We start from the raw sequence: 20,298 nt of genomic DNA on the forward strand, positions 1-20,298 counted from the left end.
GGTCTATCATTACCAGGGTCTTCCTTTTACCCTTCCTGAAACACTGACAGCTTCCAGCTGACTGAGACCTCTCCAGACTCCCAGGATGACTGAAGAAAAATAATGCAGAGAGGTCCTGTGATAACTTCGGCCTGGCCCATCAGTATACTGAGATTAATCCTGTCAGGCTCCATAGATTTCTGTGCATCTAGCTTGAACAACTACTCTTCAACCAGTTCAGGGGCAGCAGGGAGTTCATCATCCCCTCAGTCCTGGTCTTCCAACACAGGTCTCCTGTGACCCCAGAGTCCATCATTGGTGTTAAAGACAGAGGCAAAGAAAGCATTAAATACCTTAAATACATTGTCTGTATCCTATTTGTGAGGTGACTGACTCCGTCAATCAGAACCAGTGTTCTCTCTGATTCTCTGTTTGCCATTAATATATTTTTAAAACCCTTTTTTCTCCCTCACAGTGCTGGCCAGCTTGAACTCTAGTCAAGCTTTGACTGCATGAATTTTCTCACTGCAGTGCCAAGCAGGATCTCTCTAGTGCTCTTGTGTTTTCTGTTCTTGCTTCCAGTGTTTGACAGTTTCTTTTTTCCTAAATTCTATATGATCCCAATCCCTGTTCACCCCTGAGACCCTTTCTATCTACAAACAGCCAAGCTGGGAGGGCACCTGTCCTAAGTCCCTTAGTCCCTGCACCAAGAAGTTATCCTCCATGTGGTTCAGCAATTTCCTGGCACTATTTGTGTCTGCTGTATGATATTAACCAGTTGATGCCTGGGAAGTTAAAATCTTCCATAAGGACAAGGGCATATGACTAGAGATATCCTTTAATTCCTTGTTGAATAATTCATGATTGTTGTTGTCTCTCCTGGCGGCCTTGGCTTTCCTCAGCCTGTCCATGCAAGCTGAGGACAGCATTGCTGTTTTCCCTCTCAGCCACCTTTCAGTGCTGCCACTACTTGTGTGCTTCCTTTGGATGTTGGAGTTCAGCCAGGAGCTCCTTGTTCATCCATTAAGGCATCTTGACACTTTTGCTTGACTTTCTGGGTGTTAGGATGGAACATTCTCAGGCATAATGTATAATAAACTACCAAAAAAAAAAAAAAAAAAAAAAAAACCACTATTTACTTCCATATAACCCAAATTAAAAATGTTTTCCTTAAGCCATGTGCAGCTCAGCATTGGCAGATGAATAATTAGAGCTGTTGCATAAACGGGCACTTTTTCCTGTAAGGCACCATCACCTCCACAAAAAAGCATGAATTAACAGGTGTATTTGTACCAAAGCAAGGATGTCTACACTGCTTATTTACCCTGTCCCTCAGAAAACAGGGCAACTTCCTAACTGCAGCTCAGCAGTTGCTACCTCTTGTGGCTTTAAAGGAAACCAAATGAGCTATCTCATACACAATGACCTATTTCTTCCCCTAATACCGAGCGTACAGTCTTCGTGCATGCTCATGTCTATCATGCTCTTCCAATCCCTTTCCCTCAGGGCTAAGCAAACCCATTTCTGAAATATTAAAAACCACAACATTCCCAGAGGAACACTAAAACCACTTCTTCGTGTTGATTTTTTTTCCCTATCACATTTTATAGCCATGCTCTTCATATTTCTCAAACTGAAAATAATTAGCATTTAATTTTTATTTTTAAAGAAAAACACCATTTTAGAATGTTTCCCTGTGAGGATGTGGAGCCAGAAGAACAGTGGAAGGACTTCTCTCTCAGTCTGTGCCATGATACAGTTCTAATTTTACTCAATATTCCACAGTTTGCTGAACCATAAACCAGTCTTTAAAACACTGTCACTAAAAATCTTGATCTTCTCTCCTAAGGAAAAGGTATCCTGGATCAAATCCAGCAATAATTATATACCGTCTTACCAATTCCCCCCACGTTTATGCTGAGATGGTAAACTGTATTTTTGTCCACAAGCTGTCCATCTGTGATGAAGCATTACATAGGTTCCAGCCCTGAAGTGCAGTGATAGCTCAAGGCTCTGTTAGACACATACCTTCAACCAGGGATTTTCAGTTTAAACAAACAGCTATGTCAAGAGAATTATATTGTCTTATTGAATGCAATTCTCATAGATAGACTATTAAATTCTGCTCAATGAGGGATTTTGTGCATCAAAGAAAAACCTTCAGAAACTCATCGCCTTTATGAGCATGCTTGATAGAAGCCTGCTTTTTATAAAGAGACAGCACAGGCTTATATTCTGAAATTTGAAAATCAGGCATATTTACCATAGCAGCTAAAGGCCAAAAAACTGGAGAGCTATTGCAATACCTAATGTAATACACAACAGAAGACAGTTTCTTTCCAGAAATCAATTGCTTCATGGAGCAGACAATTTAGAGCAATAGTAGTTTTCTCCAATTTGTTAATGCAAAGTTGTCCCTTTTGTCACACTAAAGTGATCAGTTAAATGCAGTTAATGTGATACCACACACTTGCCATGGAACAGATGCAAAGACAAGATGTATGCAATGTCACTGGAGTGGGGATATTTCAGGAAGCATGGTGGCCCCATGAGAAGCCAGAAGCCAACCAGTTATGTTTACAGCAGACAGCAACACTTTGCTATCCCCATGCTCCTTGCAGCAGTGCTCAGAAGAGGTGCTGCAGCTACACCTCTCACTTCTGACAGCTCTATATCATTTGTGCACCACTTCTGCAAGCCTGCCCTCATCACAACGTGTCAAAAGACATGAAAATATGACTACAAGTCCCTTCACTCTCCACCCAATACTCTATCCCACTAAACATCCAGGAAGATCACCATGATAACCGAGTTTAAAAATTTTAAAGGCTAGATTTAAAGCAGTAATATTTTTATGTTCTCTCCCCTTCCCACATCACCCCCCAGCCCCAGTGTACATCCACACTCATACAACCCTTTCACTTATGTAACCATTTTTCTCTCATTAATTCCCCTGTGCCTCCAGCTTTTCCATCTCTTGTCCTTGTCTTATCCCATTGTTTTAAAAATGAAAATCAAAACAATTAAAAAATACCAGTCTGGAGCTGCTATTAAAGTCATTCTCATAAACATCCAGTTGTTAGCTGATAGAACTTTGTCAGGCTACAGTATTTTCAACAGTTGTGTTAAAACAAAATCTGTGATGATAGTATTTGTGTCAGCCAGTCCCTTAATAGAAATAAGTCTTCTAAAAGTAATCTCCCTGGTTAATACATAGACAATAACACAATGTATCCAGTATCCAATCATCCTTTGACAGCTTATTTGCACCAACTGTTCTCAGTTGGTATTTTCTTGGACAACTTCCACCACCTCAAAGATAGATACTGACTGGGAAAAAAGATTACATGTACAAGCTACTTGGTCACCTCCAGGTCTGTAACCAAATACATCACACAATACAATAAACTGAATTAGCATATTCCCACTCCAAATTAGTTTTTAACAATGCTCCAGATACTTAATCTGTTTCATTTTATGGCAACATGAACGCAAGAAAAGCATGGAAACAGGAAGAGGGTAGTGAGCAGGCCAAGGCTTTACACTGCTCCTGAAACCTGGACACAAGTCAGGTACTCACTGCCAGTATTGGTTTATATATTACACATTGCTTTATGAGTCCAAGGGAAGAAAACTGTATCAGTGAAGAAGCTGAGCAAAGATAAGAAACGTGAGGCTGTTCCTTTTGGTGTCAGTACAATTTCAGTCCCTTTAAATTAAATTTGGGTTTTATTGGCTAGAAGACAAACAGGAAATGGATGTAACTGATCTTGGCTTCAGATTGGAAACATTATGTCATTTCCACTACCTGCCTTCCTGATTGGCTCCAGATAGGGACCCAGCAGCTTCCAAATGCTGATACATTTATCCTTTCTTACACTTCTTTCATCCTTCTCTAATTGCAAAAATATTTTTCTAGAAAGGAAAATGCTGAAACAAAAACACCACAAAGACCATTCAAAGGGAATACACAAAATATAAATACAGAAATGAATGACGTCTCTAGTTAAAAGTCAATAGCTGAGAAGAGCATAGCTTCAGACTTTTTTTGAGCAATGGAGTCTTCTCTTTTGTAGAAGACTCTGAAAGTAGTAGCAGTAAATTAATCTTCAAATGCCTGCAAGTAAGTGTGCAAATAGTCAGAACCAGCTGGTTTGCAATGCTTAATATGACAGCAGTATCAAACTCATAACAGCTCAAAGCACACAAGGAAATTAATTTTATGGTATTCCATGTAACTGATTATGGTCTGAACAGGTCCTTTCCCCATTCTTACACTCTCACTACACTGTGTTTCTTTTTTCTTATTATTACAAGATACATCAAATACTCTCCTATGTCTGTACATTTAAAAAACCTTTCCAATTAAAAAATCCACTAAAATATGCAACTTTCCAGTCTTGGCATTGTTCACCTTGGCTGTCTCTTGTCTATTCATTACCATAGGAATGAAATGTGACCTCTCCCAACTAAATTCCCAACTTAGGACAAACATGGCACTAAAATTTCTGGATAATTGTGTTATGTGGCACAATTACCTGTACGAGTATGTGGAAGGAGAGTGACTACACCTCTACTTCCTTTTCTGACACAACAGGGACTATAAGAAAAGGACAAAGCCAAGAACAAGAAAGCATAGGGATAAACTTGGCTGACATGATAAGGGAGGCAGGGATGAGAACCAAATCTGGTCAGTCAAATTAACTGATAAGAGCATGTAAGAGTGTGTGAAAGCTTATTTCATCCTGGACTTTGGAAATGGTATTGGGGGATCAGACCACGAGGGGTGCATGAATCAATGGAGCTGTACACACCCATGGGGAGGGGGATGAACAGGGGAAGGCAGAGCCAAGGAGAACAAAGGGACTTAAGAGAGAGGGGTGTAGGAGAGGCCAGTTGGCTTTAAAATGGGGCAAAGTATTCCATCTACCAGTCCCCCTAGAATTCTTTGTGACTTGTGAAGAGTAGATAGCTATACTGGTATAGGGCTGTGCTCTTTAGTGAGTCTGCTGTTTTGGACAGTGCCTAAAAATAGTTACAACACTGATGGACATTTAGGTCACAAGAATTTTAAGACTGACATGTACTCAACTTCCTGAAAGAAATTTCCACTATGTAGACTGCACAGACACACTTGAGCCTTCCTGCAATGATCTGTGCTGATAAAGGTTTAGAAAGGGTGAGAGTTGTCCTCAAGCTGCCAGCTGAACTGGCATCCAATGTAGCCTTGAACTTAAGTCACCAACTCCAGCCAGCATGTTATATATCTCACATCCAGGCTGGATGAGAGTGTACTGGGACATCTATTTGAAAACAGAGCTGTATCCTCTTTTTCTCCCTTTGGATTCTAACTTAAAAACAAGAGTTTGTGCAAACTGACCCTGCAAATGAACTGGAATGCAGACAGATACTCTCCCAAACTGCTCTGGATGAAATGAGATCCATTCAGCAATAACTGAGTACACACCAATTGTAAAAAACAAAGCTGGTCCAGGAGGCCAGTATGAGCTGATGTTATTTTTCTATGTCATCCTGAAGTGCTGTGCTCATGTGAAAACACTCTGCCACAAGAATAATTTAGTAAGAAAGCTCTACCTCAGATCAAGATACCCAAAAGTAACATGCTCTCTTGCAGAGCTGTAAAACCAAAATGGAGAACAAAGTTTCACTACATGAAACAGTAACAGAAAATAGCAGGTTTCCTTCCCCAGAATCACACTGAGATCCCTTTTCTTTAACACTCTAAAGACCAAGAAATTATTTTCCTCCCTTTCTTTCTCACTGTTCCTTTTATTAAGTCCAACTATTTCCTGTATTGTCTACTTGTACAGTTCTGGACTTTGCTTGCAATAATAATCACTCTCCCCTTGCCAGAGAAAGGACAGTTATTTTACAGACATCTTCAATAACAAAATTCATCAACACAAAAAGCAAAACATATTAAACATTGAAAGAAGAGGTAAAATTTCAATTGTGCAGTAAGATTAAGATTGTGCCGTTCAATTCAAATTAAGCAGCAAACTAGACACCACCACACAATCAGAAAAGTCTTTTGAGATCAGTAAAGGTTGTAGTACTTTGTGTCCATGAGGTGCTACAAAAGAAACTTATGTTTTCTTAACAAAAAACATCAGTTTCAGAAGAAATAAAAGACAAAATCAAAGGAACAACAGCACATGTATTTGTTAGTTTCATAAAATGTACGCTCTGTGGAATACTGTGCAATAATAAAAAGGATTCAATAATACACAAATTCCCTGTGTGATTTGCTATTATTTTACACAATGCAGGGAACAAAGTGCCTTTTGCAGAGCTAGTGTAGTAGTGAATCAAACACAAATCATACCTACAAGAGTCAAACCTAGAGTTCCCAACTGGGATCAGAAATCATACTTCCTAAAATAAAGGAAAATACATTTTATCCCTAAATGGTTTAGGGACAAGAAAATCGCCATGAAATTACAAATAGAAACAATACACAACTTGTGCCAGATCCAGTGACAGACAATGGTAACAGCACTCAGGAGAAGGAAGAGATACTTGTGTCCTCTGTTACGATGCCAGATATGTTGCCATCTTCTGCTTCCAGTTCCACTGCTTTCACATGACTGAGCAGACCTGAACATGACAGGAGCTGCAGTGCCTTTAAGTGCAATACATTTTAAACACAGCCTTTGATCCAAAAAGTCCATTAACAATTCTATAACAAACCAACACAAATAATTCCACAGCTGCCACAATTATTTACCAATTCTACAGGGACTTGTTACTGGCCATAGCCAAAGAAAAAGCCTGGAAAGGTTTCAACTTTGCCTTTGTCCATTAGTGCTACTTAGGTCCCTTAACAAAGGACACTAGCAATTCCATAGCAAATCATTTCACATGACAGAGCATTTCACTCTAACAGCCCTTTCCTCAGCCTCTTCATGTGTTTAGGTACTCAGGTTTGTTCTTTACCCAAATATTGTCTCTTGCCCCTTCTACATGTGAAAAACACTCTTCAACTTTACAACCACACCAGTTACGAAAACTCCATCTACACAACTGTAACTGAAAGCTTTCTATTATAGTGTTTAAAAACTAAAGGATGACATCTTTAGAAATCTTCCTTGTTAGTTTAACTGTATTGTTTCCAGTTAAGCATCTTCAATAACATCAAATATATGAGCACTGAATGTGTCTTGAATTCTGACCAGACAGGAATCACAGCAGCACATGAATACTCTTAACGAAATGGCAAAAATTCCATAGGATAAGACCTGAGAAAGGTGTATGGCACTGCTAACATCCCAACAGCAAGCCCAACAGCTACAGAACAATTAACAACCACAAGTTTATGGGCCTCATTTCCAGCAAAACCTATGGCCAAATCCTACTGCAAGGGCTTTGTTATTCTCCCAGTATATAACTGAAGCTTACAGTAAAATGTACATAAAGTTAAACTTGACAGCTTTGTTAAACTTTATCTGGAGGAAACTGATGAAGAAGCTGTAGGTTCTTTTTTTTTTTTAGGTTTAGAATCCTAACTAAGAGATCTCCAAATAGAGTAACATGTACTACAGAACACAGACACACACACACACGTAGCCATGTCCCCTAGGGTTTTGCTGTTGTTTTTACTTTATGTTTTATAGGCAATCTTTATAAAAGATTAGTTTCATCATATGCATACTATATTAGAGGCATATTTCTACCACTTTTAATATATTTTAGAAAATCAAAACATAAGTCTTGCCCTTGAAAACTTACCAATGCTCAATGTATTTAAGGCTCACTAAGCAACTTCAGATTTGTAATAGTCTCTACATTTGAAAAATGCATTAGTAAAGTTTACAGATTTTTAAAAACAGTTCATCAGTCTCTGTTAAATATTTTAAAGCTTCCCTCCTCCATAAATATATGCCAGCTTTTCTTTCACTTCTCTTTCATGCATCATGTTTCTACGTTGTTGTCTTTACAAAAGGAACAAAAGTATCAAAAAACCACAAACAATACTCAGTTCAAACTTAACAAAATTCTATTAAGTATTCAGGGTAGATTTGGTTGGCATCAAAGATGACAAAGATCTTTGGGTTCCAGGTGTTATCCACACAGCTGTCATACAAGTTCACAAAGCTCCCATCTTTTGAAGGAGGCCTCATGTATTTTGAATCGCCGCCGATATAGTCACCAGTTAAAACACGAGCAAGAAACATGACTTTATCTGGTCTATGCAGATGAGGCTGCAGGTTCACACCATGAATCTGGAAAGTATCTCCATGTTTCATGCTCTCTTTGCAGAAATGGCTGGAATATGATGCATCTCTTGCAAAATAGGTCCCTTGTAAGTAAAAACATAGAAAATCTGATGACGTTCTTACCATGACAGCTTGACTACCAGAGCATAGCTATCAAGATGATGAAAAATGTCAGCTCTTTTATGTTCATTAGCAATCCTTTTGTTGTTGTTGTTAATTGTTATATTATGACAATATGACCAAATATTTTTAGTGTGAACATTTTAGCAGGTTGTCTTGTGATCAACACTGCTTTGCTGGGCCTCCCTTCCCCATGCTCCCTGACCCTAGCAGCCAGTTGTGACAATTACATTCCTTACTGCATCCTTAATTACACTTGCCATAAAAGCAGAGCTGTATTAAACAGCTCTTGGGTAAACATCAGGCATGCATGACAAGGTACACACTACAGGGAACACTTAATGTTGAGCTGTTAACATTACTACTGTTGTATGTGACAGCAATACTTACCTTTTCCATACACAGCAGCATGCATCCCATTTATTCTCCAGTCAAAATTATGAATACATATTGCTTCTACAAATTCATTACTTGTGCCATGAAACAGCATCTGCTCATTAATCGTTGGGACACCTCTTTTCTTCTTCAGCTGAGCTTTTTTCCTACAGAAAACACAAAATAAATACATAAATAAGCGCATAATAAATAAATAGTTAAATTAACTAATTAAATTACTACTGTGAAAAAAACACTGCTGAGGGTTCAGACCTAACACATTCTACTTTACAAATACCTAGATGATTCTAGCATTTAAACAGGTCAGAATTCTTAGGGTACTTATTTAGAAATCAAACATTTCTGAATGTTGTAGGACTTTCTGACATAGTCTAAGATTTGGAAAAAAGGTCTTCCTACACCAATTTTATCAACATTGTTCATGTGTTATTAGTTTCTGTGTGGTCATTTTCTGCAGATACATCTTTAAAAGAAAGGTAATTTTGCACATTTTGTTTCCTTTACCTACTTTAATGTCATGGTGGAAGGGATAACAAAGTTGTGAGATTATCAAGCACTATTACCGAGGCAAACCAGAAAAACTGATCTAAGGGCTAGTTATGCTGAACATCTCAAATTTCTTCAATCAGCAGGTCTCTGTTGCTGGCTGTTGATGTCTGACAATATATAAATGTAACCTCGAGTAACTTCTCTTGAAACAGGGGAATGAAACAAATTTATAGAAAAAGTGAATAATCAATCATCAAAAGATTGTAACAGTCCTTTACTTTCTCTGACCAGTTCATTTCATAAAGCCAGTTTAGAACTGCCATTAATTTGGGAACTACTGTAAAAGGCAAATGTGTTCTGACCACTACAGTGAGGCAAATACTCATTCAAGCAATGATCAAATGTAATCCCTTATCTTATCAATTAAATAAAACACTTTTTCAAAACCATAAAAGTTAAAGAAGCAATTGTTCCTCCTAAGCCGTAGAATATACTGGGCACACTGGCAAGCTGGCTGTGCAAAACACAGAAATGCCACAACAGGCCACTTCAGTAATTCAGAACGGAAATCAAAGAGTCCAACTCTTCTAAAAAACATGACCTTAGCACCTTCCACAAACAGTGACAAAATAATCCAGTTCAACAAAATTAAGTTCATCCAGCACTGTGAAAATTCTCATTCAGCCAAGTCACTCAATAAAAGGCAAATCCTACAGCAAAATGAAATACCCAGAGACATGTTCTTTGTACCTACGTAAGCTCATAAGCTTTTTCTAAAACTGGTCAGCAACCTCACTGACCAACACCTTTTTTTTACTTCTTGTACTCCTCAACCACTCCAAACTGAGACGCTATACTAAGCATCATCCTCTTTTCAACTTTCCTACCTGGAACACCAAAAGATGTGAATGTGAAATTCTGGAATACTTATTTCTTTGTAATATACTACCAGGCAATGATTTGTTCACCAGTGTGTGCAAGCCTGTAGCACTGCCTTGTGACCCAAGGGCAGGACCCAGCATTTTACCTTATTAAACCTCAAGCTGTTGCCTCAGCCCATGGATCCAACCTGTTCAGATCTCTCTGCAGAGTCCTCCTGCCCTCCAGCAGCTCAACACTCCCACCCAGCTTGGTGTCATTTGCAAACTGACTGAGGGTGCCCTTGATCCCCTTGTCCAGATCATCAGTAAAGGTATTAAACAGGACTGGCCCCAATACTGAGCCCTTGGGGACCCCACCAGTGACCAGTTGGATGTAACTCCATTCACCACCTCTCCCTGGGCCTGGCTATCCAGACAGTTTTTTACCCAGCAAACAGTGCACCTGTCCAAGCCATGAGCAGCCAGATTCTCCAGGATATTGTTGTGGGAAAACAGTGTCAAAGGCTCTACTGAAGTCCAGATAAAAAATAACTGCAGCCTTTCCCTCATCCACTTAGTGGGTCACCCTATCATAGAAGGAGGTGAGGTTGGTCATCAAGCAGGACCTGCCTTTCCTAAACTTATCCTGGCTGGTCCTGTCCCCTGGTTGCCCTGCACATGCTGTGTGATGGCACTGAGGATGAGCTGTTCCTTGACCTTTCCTGGCACTGAGCTCAGCCTGACAGGTCTGTTGTTCTCAGGATCCTCCTTCCAACCCTCCTTGTGCATGGGCATCACATTTGCTCACCCCCAGAGAACTGGGACCTCCCCAGTGAGCCAGGACTGCTGGTAAATAGTTGCAAGTGGCTCAGTGAGCACTTCCACAGCTTCCTTGGTACCCTCCAGTGGATTGTATCCATCCCCATAGACCTGTGTGGGGTAGCAGGTTCCATTTGCTCTTTAATTATGAGGGCTGCGTTTTGCTCCCTGCTTCTGTCTACCAGCACAGATAACAACTGGTCTCACTATTAATGCCTTTGTTACCTCAGTCTTTTCCTCACCCTTTGTCACTATGTTTCCCCCACAACAGTAAAGGATGGAGATTGCACTTTGTTTCCTCCACATCAGTAAAGGATGGAGATTCTGTATAGCCCTCCTTTTGTTGACGGTTTATTTAAAAAAATATTTTATTGTCTTTTACAGCAGTGGCCAAATTACGTTCTAGTTGGGCTTTGGAACTTCTAATTTTCTCCCTGCAAAACACCTCAACATCTTTTACTCCTCCTGATTGCCTGCCCCTTCTTTCCCAAGGTCATAAACCCTCTTTTGTGTCTGAATTCCAGCCAAAGTTCTCTGTTCAGCCAGGATGACCTTATTCCTCAACTACTTGTCTTTCAGCACATGGGGACAGCCTGCTCCAGAGCCTTTAGGATTTCCCTCTTCAAGAGTCCAGGCCCCCTGGACTCCTTTGCCCTTCAGTAGTGCCTCACAAGGGACTCAGTCAACAGTCTCCTGAACAACCCAACATTTGACCTCTGGAAGTCCAAGGCAGCATTTCTGCTGACACCCTTCCTTACTCCACCAAGAAAAAAAGGAAATGTAACCAAAAGTAGGATAACTCTTAACCATTAATATACGTCAGGAATTTCACTTCCTCACACATTAATGACATAGCATTAAATTAACAATAAATGACATATCCTTTAAAAAATCATGTAACTTATGAAAGATTTCAGTATACATCTGGTTACTTATTTCCTCACTCTTTAACTTAGTCTAGATTGTTTTATTATGCAAAACATCTTAAAATCTTCTGATATGTACCGCTTCCTACAAGATATGCAAAATAACATTTGTCAAGTACAATTGCTTAAGACTAACACCAAAAATTAAGTGGACACCAAACTGGACACTTTCTACTGCTTCCAGGCCAGCACAATATAAAGAGGGAAAAGCCAAGAACTTACAACAAGGTTTTATAGCACATTAAACATAAAATAAATTACATGAATACGTGTTAATTAGACACTTAGTTCTCTCCTATGCTTCATAAAATTGAGAAATTCAAGAAGACTGAAATATTTATTTGCTTTGTTCAGTAAAAACAAAATAATACAATCCTCTCAAGGAATCATTTTACAAAAAGCTAATTTTTGTACTCCTTACTTCACTGTAAGGACCATGGGCATTACCACAGATATTCTGAACATCTTAAATACATTATCTGTGCTACAGCGTTATCTAATGCGTTTCTACAAGTATTACATTTCTGCACCTGTAGAAGCTACACAGTCTTGAAATTAAATTTTTAATAAAGAGAAATGACAGGTAAGAAAAATTTAGAAGTTAAAAAGTAACAAAAAAAATCATTAATATTAAAACAGTTAAACATATTTCTGCTGCGTGACTTAAAACTTTTCTCCATTAACAATCCTAAAACTGTTGGTTTTAGAAATAATCTCACCTGCAAAAAAACTCCCACAAGTCTAGATTTTGTATTCTCTTAATTCTTTTAATTCGGTGGCTATCCATTGTTTTTCCAAAGAGACTAGAAACTTCATTATATTCATTTGTTTTCTTTTGCAATGGAATAAGCTGGAAAAAAAGAGGTTAGTGCGATTTCAATTCGATGCATTATTACATTGTCACATGTTTTTGAGCAAGTTGCATGCCAACTCTTACCTGGTATGGCTCCTCCGTATTTACATTCTCCCAGTGTGAAGGCATAGGGATAGCCTCATTTTCACAGATGAAACTTCAAACAAAAAAGGTAAAAGCACATCACTTCAAAGACATGAGGTATTTTCTTCCTGTCAAACTCCTGCTCCAAACAATACAGTATGCAAAAAAAGCAAACCCCCATGAAGTTTATACAGAGCTACTAAAAAAGAGTGGTTTAAGCACATGTACTACATACATAAAAGCTCTTAAGCCTTAAAACTGGGACTGAAAGAATCTCCTGAAAGTAAAGAATGTCACCACATGGAAATAAGAGTACAGAATGCAATTATTCAAAAAACAAAGTAAATTGCCACATCGTTGTATGCACTATTTAGCAAATACCTACTGAAAAAACATTGACACTTCAAAACCACAGGTTTTCTTGGAAGTCAATGTAAAAAAATGGCTACTACATTTCTTATGACAAATGACAAAATTTTTTTTTAATATATAACCACACTACAATTCAGAACTAAATTTTTTCTCAGAAACTATTTGGGGGAAAAATCCCCACATATCCCATGTACTCAATTTCACCTGTAGTAGTAACACTGCGTAGCTCAGTTTATTGTTGAATGAGCTCAGCTTTACATCTAATGACTGATCAAATGGTAAGAAACTGGCAATCTAAAGCAGTTAGACTCATAAAAGAATTGTTACAACACAACTTTTTTAACTCCAAGACATTTTAGAGTAAATGAGTAAAATATAGGCATGAGATATAACTCAATCATTTTTTGCTGTTACAATAATACTACTACATAATATACGGGTTCCATTTTTTGGTGCTGCTTTCCTGCAGCAAGTCTGATTCAACAGGTATTCAGACCAAAAGCAAATAAATATAAACAATAAAGATAAAACACTTTTGTTTCATTTTACTTAGAAGAATCATGAATAAAAGAAAAATAAGGAGTGTTCCTCTTATTTCCTTACCTGAATGAATTGATTGCAAAGGGAGCTCGCTTTATTGGACGCTGTTTGAGGGTAGTTAGGTTGATTTGCTTCATCACTGAGCACAAAACAAGAATTAGGATGAAATTTTTGGGAATTCATCTACGGCATATGGAACATTTAAGTGTCATTTTTTAAAAGAACATTGCTATACTCTAAGCTACTTGACAGGAATTTCTATTTCCACAAGTAACAAATCAGCATTTTCAAAATTTTTTTCTAAATGCATTGTCACTTATATGAGTTAGCAAGACGTCCAAATATTATACACACAAAACATTTATTGTTAAAATATCCATCTATTTTTAAAATATCCATACTCAGCCCCACTAAATCACAGGCAAAACTTCCACTGACTTGAATGGGATGACAAAAAAATCACAATCCTTAGTATATGACATCATGACCTAAAGACAGTAACATAAAAATTGTTCTTTGACATTTCCTGGTAGTGTTTTTATTCTGGATGCAAAACACATTTTTTTATAAAAAGACATTTCAACACAAGTAAGTATAAAATTCCTTCCATTGTTAGATACTCCTTTACTGGCAGTATTTTGCTGATTTATATAGTCCCCACCTTCTGTATTTGAAATATTTGGAATTTGAAATATTTATTGGAATATGTATTTATTTCCTTAATTTCCTATATTTAGGCATATAGCTGTTTTGTAATTTAACCAGAAAATAAACAATCTATAAATATAAAAAGTAAAAAAAGCTACTAGAACACATCTTTGAAAAAAAAAAAAAAGATTACATTTATATCTAGTTAGATACATTACAAACCTGCAATACTCTGTAATTTACAAGATCAGCATAAACAAGATTTACAATCTACTGGTAAATCCTTTTGCCTATCTCCTTGTTATTCTGAGGACAGAAATGGCTTCAACTACCTGTTGAATTATTAATTCACTTTGATGCCAGTATTTTGCAGGAAGCCTCCTTCCTAGCAATGTTTCTTATACAGACTGAATGGAAGAGGTTTACCAAGCTTGCAGGCAGCTGCACATTAAAGAAAAAAGGTTCAAGAAATGTATCCTACATGCCACCTGCAGCTGAAGCAAGCAGTAGGAGCACAATGGAGTGCTATCAAACAAAACATGCTACTTCATTAATAAACTACACTAAAAAAATGTAACAGAGAAGCTGTTTCTAAAAACTCCTATGTACTTTCCAGTAACGAAGACATTTTTAATCATGCTTTTGCAGCAGATATGAGGACAATAACCTGCTGAATGAACAAATGTGCTGGTGTATCTGAGACCTCCTATTTTTTAAATTTACTCTTTGTAAAGCCACATACCTGAAAAGTCCAGTGTGTAGTTAAACTTAGAAGTGGTAAAAGAAAGAGATCCATGAGGGTCTGTTCGGAAACTCCTTTCAATATCTTCACTGCTAATAGAGCAGTGACTGTTTGAGTCAGTCTTCAAAATAAAAGAAAAAGCACATTAATACAAACTCAGCCATAGATAATTTGATGTATGGAATCCATCAGAGCCCATATAACTTCAAAGGTATTTACCTGAAACATATGCCATTTACCACACTCAGCCAAATAAAACCAGCCCCACTGGGTATCGGAGGTATCCATGTCTTCAACTGAATTTTCCATCTTTGCAAACACATCTTCTGATGGTCCTTGAAGCATTTCCTGAAACATTCACACACATACACACAAAAAAGTTTAGAGAAATTTATAAAAGAAACCAAAATAAAGTGCATTTGCAATAACTACTAAAAAAAAAAAATCCTATCAGGCTGAGGACAGATCTGTTCTTTCTTTTCCAGACAAATAATCTCAATTTGCTACTTATGCAGTACTATCCCTTAACTTAGTTAATAGATTTCAAAATTCTCTTAATTGTCTGTAGAGCATGACAGTAAAGACAAGAGCTATAGGCTATATGTGATCAAAGAGAGGTGCTAAATTCCATACTGATGGTTATAGCATCAAGGCCACTCAACATACAACAGGCTCTTCCTTCCTATTTCTCAAGAATGAGGTGTTGGGGTTACATCCAACAGCTTGATGGAAACATCTATTAGGTACTCACCAGCTGTGAACAAATCTGACTGGAAATCAAAAGTTGTAAGAAAAAAAGGAATTGAAACTAAGACAAAGAATACATTTAACTGTGCAAGACCACAGTAGGTTATTCCTTCCCATTGCACGGAGAAGAATTTTCCCCCTAATGCACCCACTTAAAAATAACACAGTAAAACTCCTGGTACTCTGTACTTGTATTTACAGAAAAAGTTCACACCAAAAGTTCACACCAAGAGTGGCTCCCACACAAGCAATGACTACTACAGTTGGGGTTCTGAAGGATGGAAGAAAAAGAACTGAGGAAAGCAGTCTACAAGGCCTACAAAACCTTGACAAAACCAAATAGGGAATAAAGAATCACATTTTCTTCTGACCTACAGGGGAGACACCTATCAAAGGTCGCACATGTCAAATTCAAAGTGAAAGAAAAACTTTATGAACCAGATGGCAACCTATGGAATTTCTTTTCATGGTATGGTGTAGATGTTGCAAATTTATGGAAGTTCATAAATCAGCTAGACAAGTTTAAGCCTATCAAGAGCTATGCCAGAACACCTTTAGAAGAACAGTCCCTGCCAGAATTCAGCTCATTCTTTGTTCATCAATAAAATTCTGGAAACTCTAAAAGTGCTCACTTCTATTTGCATACATTTCCTAATGTGCCAACTTCCTGCAACAACCTCCCCAAGCAAAAATTCTAAGTAAGTTTCAGGCAATCTTTCAGAGAAGAACTTGCCCCATTCCCAGAAAAAGTCAGCAATTCATCCACTCTAACTGTTTAAGCAAAACACTTTGGCACTCTTCCCAAACATGTCCTCAAGTTCACTTTTTCTTCCAAGAAGTGAAACAACACCCTCCAGCACAAGTCAAACAACATGCAGTAAGCATCCTGGATGCCTCACTTGTTTCCTGGTCACTTCAACCCAGGAAAAATAGAGACCTGAAGAAGACAAATACTGTCTTTAAAGCTGAGGAAAGCAATTCAGGCTTTTCTTGGTAATGTTTTGTTTCCTCATGTTCCCATTAAAATGGTCAGACCTCAGCTCCCTCCCAGCATTAGTTCAGGACCTTGACTCTGATCAATTAAATCAATGATGCCTTTTGAACCAGAGGACATGCCTTCACAAGCAAAGAAGGCATGATTATCTGTGCCTGTCAACACACTTAAGAGTCCTCCAGGGGCATCCCAGCTTCCAGAATAAACCATTTACTAAGGAGATAGTTATTTCCATGGCTCTCAAAAATCTTACATTCAATCCACATATATTACCCGCATCACAAAGTCTAGGGTAAGCAGGTAGATTTCAGGATATTTTAGAAAAATGGAGGAAAGGCATGAATATGTAAAGCCATAAAAACAAGAGAACTGTTCTCCAAGGTGACACAAATTCAAAATGTTTGAAGGAATCACTGATTTATTCAAAATCGTATGCACACCATTTATAAGCATCAGGCAGCACTCTGAGAGGGGTGTCAACTCCCATTATTAGCAATGTTTCCTTTCTAGTGGCCCAGGAGCTACAATAACAGCTCAGATTAAACAAATTTCTTAGGAAAAACATCCTCCTAAACAAGAACAGCACTTGTGTGCTGTGATTGAATGGCTTTACTACTACTGGCAGTGCACTCCCTCTCTTTCCCAGAAGTACTTTATGTTCGACTGACAGACATGCTTTACAGTGTGTAGACTCACAGAATGCTTTCAGTTGGAAGAGAACTTTAAGACCATCTAGTTTCAATCCTCCTGCCACGGGCAAGAGACACCTTCCACTAGACCAGGTTGCTCCAGGTCCCATCCAACCTGGCCTTGAACACTGCCAGGGATGGGCATCCACAGCTTCTCTGGGCAACCCGTGCCAGGGCCTCCACCCGGATGGTAACAAACACAGCGCATCCCAATGCACTGCTCTGTCCGGATTCCTGTGCTGCCTGCTTCCCTTGGCACTCCGCGCTTTCCTGCCAAAGGCCCTCCTGCCTACTGACACCGGCTTGGTACAGCACCCTGCTGGGAACAAGGGCGCTGCCAAAGGGATCTCTGGCTCTTCCTTAGGGAGCACGACACCTGAGGAGAAGCCTTTCCTGAGGGGAGCCCGCAGGGCTAGGCAGGAGAAGGACCGGCATCGGCACCGGTACGGGACACGGTGGAACGACAATGCCCTTGCCACCTGCGCCGCCACCCACCCGCTCGGCGCTGCCGGGAGCCACCGTCGCAATCACCCCCGTAACCGCACCCTCCAGGGCTGAAGCCATTGGCGCTCAAGGGCACGGCCCGCCGACCGAGCCGAGCACGGAGCCTCTACCCCTCCGCCGGGCGCGCAGGCCGCTCCTACACACGCCGTGGCCGACCCCTCCCACCCCCGGGCCCAACCTGGCAGCGCGCGGCGCGGCGGGGCGGGGCGGGGCGCGGCGGGCGGCCTGCGGGGCGCGCGGGGCCGGGGCACGGCGCGGGGCTCGGGGCGGCGGCGGCCGTTCCGTTCCGTTCCGTTCCGTTCCGTTCCGTTCCGTTCCGTTCCGTTCCGTTCCGCCCGCACTCACCGCAGCGGCCACGCGCACCGGGCGCGCTCCCGCAGGCCGCCCGCGCCGCGCGGGCCGGGCGCGCGGGGCCCGCTCCGCTCCCGGCGCTTCCGTTACCGGCGGTCGCGGGGGGCGGGGCCAGCGCCGCGACGGCCGCGCCCCATTGGCCTGTCGGGGGCGGTAATGCAAATAAGGGCGGGGGCGGGGCGGGGCGCGGTGGAGCCGCTGGCGTGACGCGCTGAGGGACCGGGTCGGGCCCAGGGCTCTGCCTGGACATGTCCTGGTCCGTGTACGCAGGGTCAGCGCCGGTACCGGCACCGACACAGTACCAAGCCCAGCACCGCTTCCAGCTCCAGCCCCGGTGCCAAAACCAGTCCAAACACCTGTTCCAGTACCAATAGCAGCACCAGCCCTGGTTGCAGTGTCATCCTACTGCCTGTGTCAGTACCAGCACCAGTTCTGATCCCAGCACCAATCCCAGTTCCAAAACCAATCCAAGTACCTGTACCAGTACAAATATCAGGCCCAGTGCCAGTAACAATACCAGTTTAGTTCCGGTCCTAGTCCCAGTACCTTTACCAGGCCCAGTCCCAGTTCTGGCATCAGTCCCAGTTACAAAACCAGTCCAAGTACCTGTACCAGTACTAAAACCTGTACCAGTCCCAGTCCAAGCACCAGTGCCAGTGCCAGTATCAATCCCAGTTCCAGTTCTGGTACCAATACCTGTTCAGGCACCTGTCCCTGTAGCTGCGTGAGTACCAGGCCCAGTTCCAATCCCAGGATCAGTGCCAGTCGCAGTTCCAGTGCCAGTAACGGCACCAGTAACAGTCCCAGCCCTAGTTCCAGTACCGGTACCGGTACCAGTCCCCTGTGGTACCAGGGCCGTGACACCGTGCACGGTGTAGGCCACACGGAGCAGAGGGCAGCAATTAGAGGCTCTCGGGCCCCTGAGCAGCTTTATGCCACAGGGAGGGCTGGAAGCAGCAGCAGCTCTGGGACCAGTTAGTGAGAGGAGCCACGGCGCTGAGCGCAGCCACCCCAGCCCTGCGGGGCAGCCCAGCAGGAGAGTGCTGGGTGGAGAACTGGCAGCAATGTCAGCTACAGCACTCTGCAGCCTTCCAAAAGGAAATCCTCAACATGCGTGGAGTCATTGCAGCACATCCTGCAGTGAAGGATTTTCATTGAGCAATATGCTAAGAACAACACAGCTGGAGTGGAAATGATTAATTTCTCCAGTTCTGAGGGAGTATCAAACAGGATGTTTATCCAAATTCTGGCTGTGCTGACCTTGCCTCTGAATACAGAGTTAGAAAAGGTTATCTATTTGAATTAAAAAGTCAAGCAGCCTATGATGAATCACTGGAAGTATTTCACTGGCATGAGCATAATGCTTCTGGAATAAAAGAGCTTTCTGGAAGCAAAGCCATCTTTTTTTAAGTATGTTATTTGTACTGACATTGTTAGAAAGCACATGAAGTTTGTTGGGACATAATCTGCCCTGCTTTGTGGATCTATACGGTGGCTAGAAGTAAGGAAGGATTCCTTACTTCTGCCTTAGCTGCTGAATGTCTGTTGAACATCTCTTTTTTTTTAATTGAAAAGATGCTGGTAATGCTTTAAGTCTAATGTGGTCCTGTTTGAACCATTTATTTCTATTGCTATTGCTGTCTGTTGTGTATTTTTAAAATAAAGGTCAGGTTTTTCACAGAATTTGTATTTGTAGTTACAGTAGCACAATGCACAGCTTTCTAGCAGCCAAAAGCTTTAAAGAGGTTTCTGCTGCTATGCCTTGAAGCATGGGATAGAGTTGAGATTTTTGTTATGTGTTTCTTTCCTTTCTTTGTATGTTTAGACTGATAATTAATAATGGAGCATAAACCTCTCTTGAGATAACAATATCTTCATTGCAGGGAAAACATAGCCTGTTATGAGACTGTATTCTTTGGAAGCTACATACCAAGACTCTTTATGGCAA

At 40.6% G+C, this 20,298-nt stretch overlaps 1 protein-coding gene across 4 annotated transcripts; it reads right to left on the reverse strand.

The window, feature by feature from the left end:
• Positions 1 to 7,978: 7,978 nt before the first annotated feature.
• On the reverse strand, positions 7,979 to 18,466 carry LOC306800908 (protein mono-ADP-ribosyltransferase PARP11-like). Of its 4 annotated transcripts, none has more exons than XM_079303384.1 (8): positions 18,345 to 18,466; positions 15,285 to 15,413; positions 15,066 to 15,186; positions 13,739 to 13,814; positions 12,764 to 12,836; positions 12,546 to 12,676; positions 8,727 to 8,878; positions 7,979 to 8,299 (listed from the first exon to the last, which is right to left on the reverse strand). In XM_079303384.1, the coding sequence occupies exons 2-8, from the start codon at positions 15,408 to 15,410 to the stop codon at positions 7,986 to 7,988; spliced, it is 993 nt and encodes a 330-aa protein (XP_079159510.1). In that variant the 5' UTR covers positions 15,411 to 15,413; positions 18,345 to 18,466; the 3' UTR covers positions 7,979 to 7,985. The 4 variants fall into 4 exon arrangements, with proteins under 4 accessions (XP_079159510.1, XP_079159511.1, XP_079159512.1 ...); XM_079303385.1 differs by lacking the exon at positions 18,345 to 18,466 and adding an exon at positions 18,178 to 18,322; XM_079303386.1 differs by lacking the exon at positions 18,345 to 18,466 and adding an exon at positions 18,041 to 18,159.
• Between the last annotated feature and the right edge of the window lie 1,832 nt (positions 18,467 to 20,298).

The sequence above is a fragment of the Erithacus rubecula genome (genome assembly GCF_903797595.1).
Source record: "Erithacus rubecula genome assembly, chromosome: 1".
In the NCBI taxonomy this organism is placed as follows: domain Eukaryota; kingdom Metazoa; phylum Chordata; class Aves; order Passeriformes; family Muscicapidae; genus Erithacus; species Erithacus rubecula.

What these genes read in the sequence shown, in the direction of transcription:
- LOC306800908 (XM_079303383.1), bottom strand. Translation starts at nt 18,059, where the DNA reads ATGGCTTCAGCCCTGGAGGGTGCGGTTACGGGGGTGATTGCGACGGTG. An exon ending in GTAAATGGCATATGTTTCAG is followed by an intron (nt 15,187 to 15,284) that starts GTAAATACCTTT and finishes TTTATTTTGAAG; the next exon opens with ACTGACTCAAACAGTCACTG. An exon ending in TTGTGGGAGTTTTTTTGCAG is followed by an intron (nt 8,879 to 12,545) that starts GTGAGATTATTT and finishes TGTTTTCTGTAG; the next exon opens with GAAAAAAGCTCAGCTGAAGA.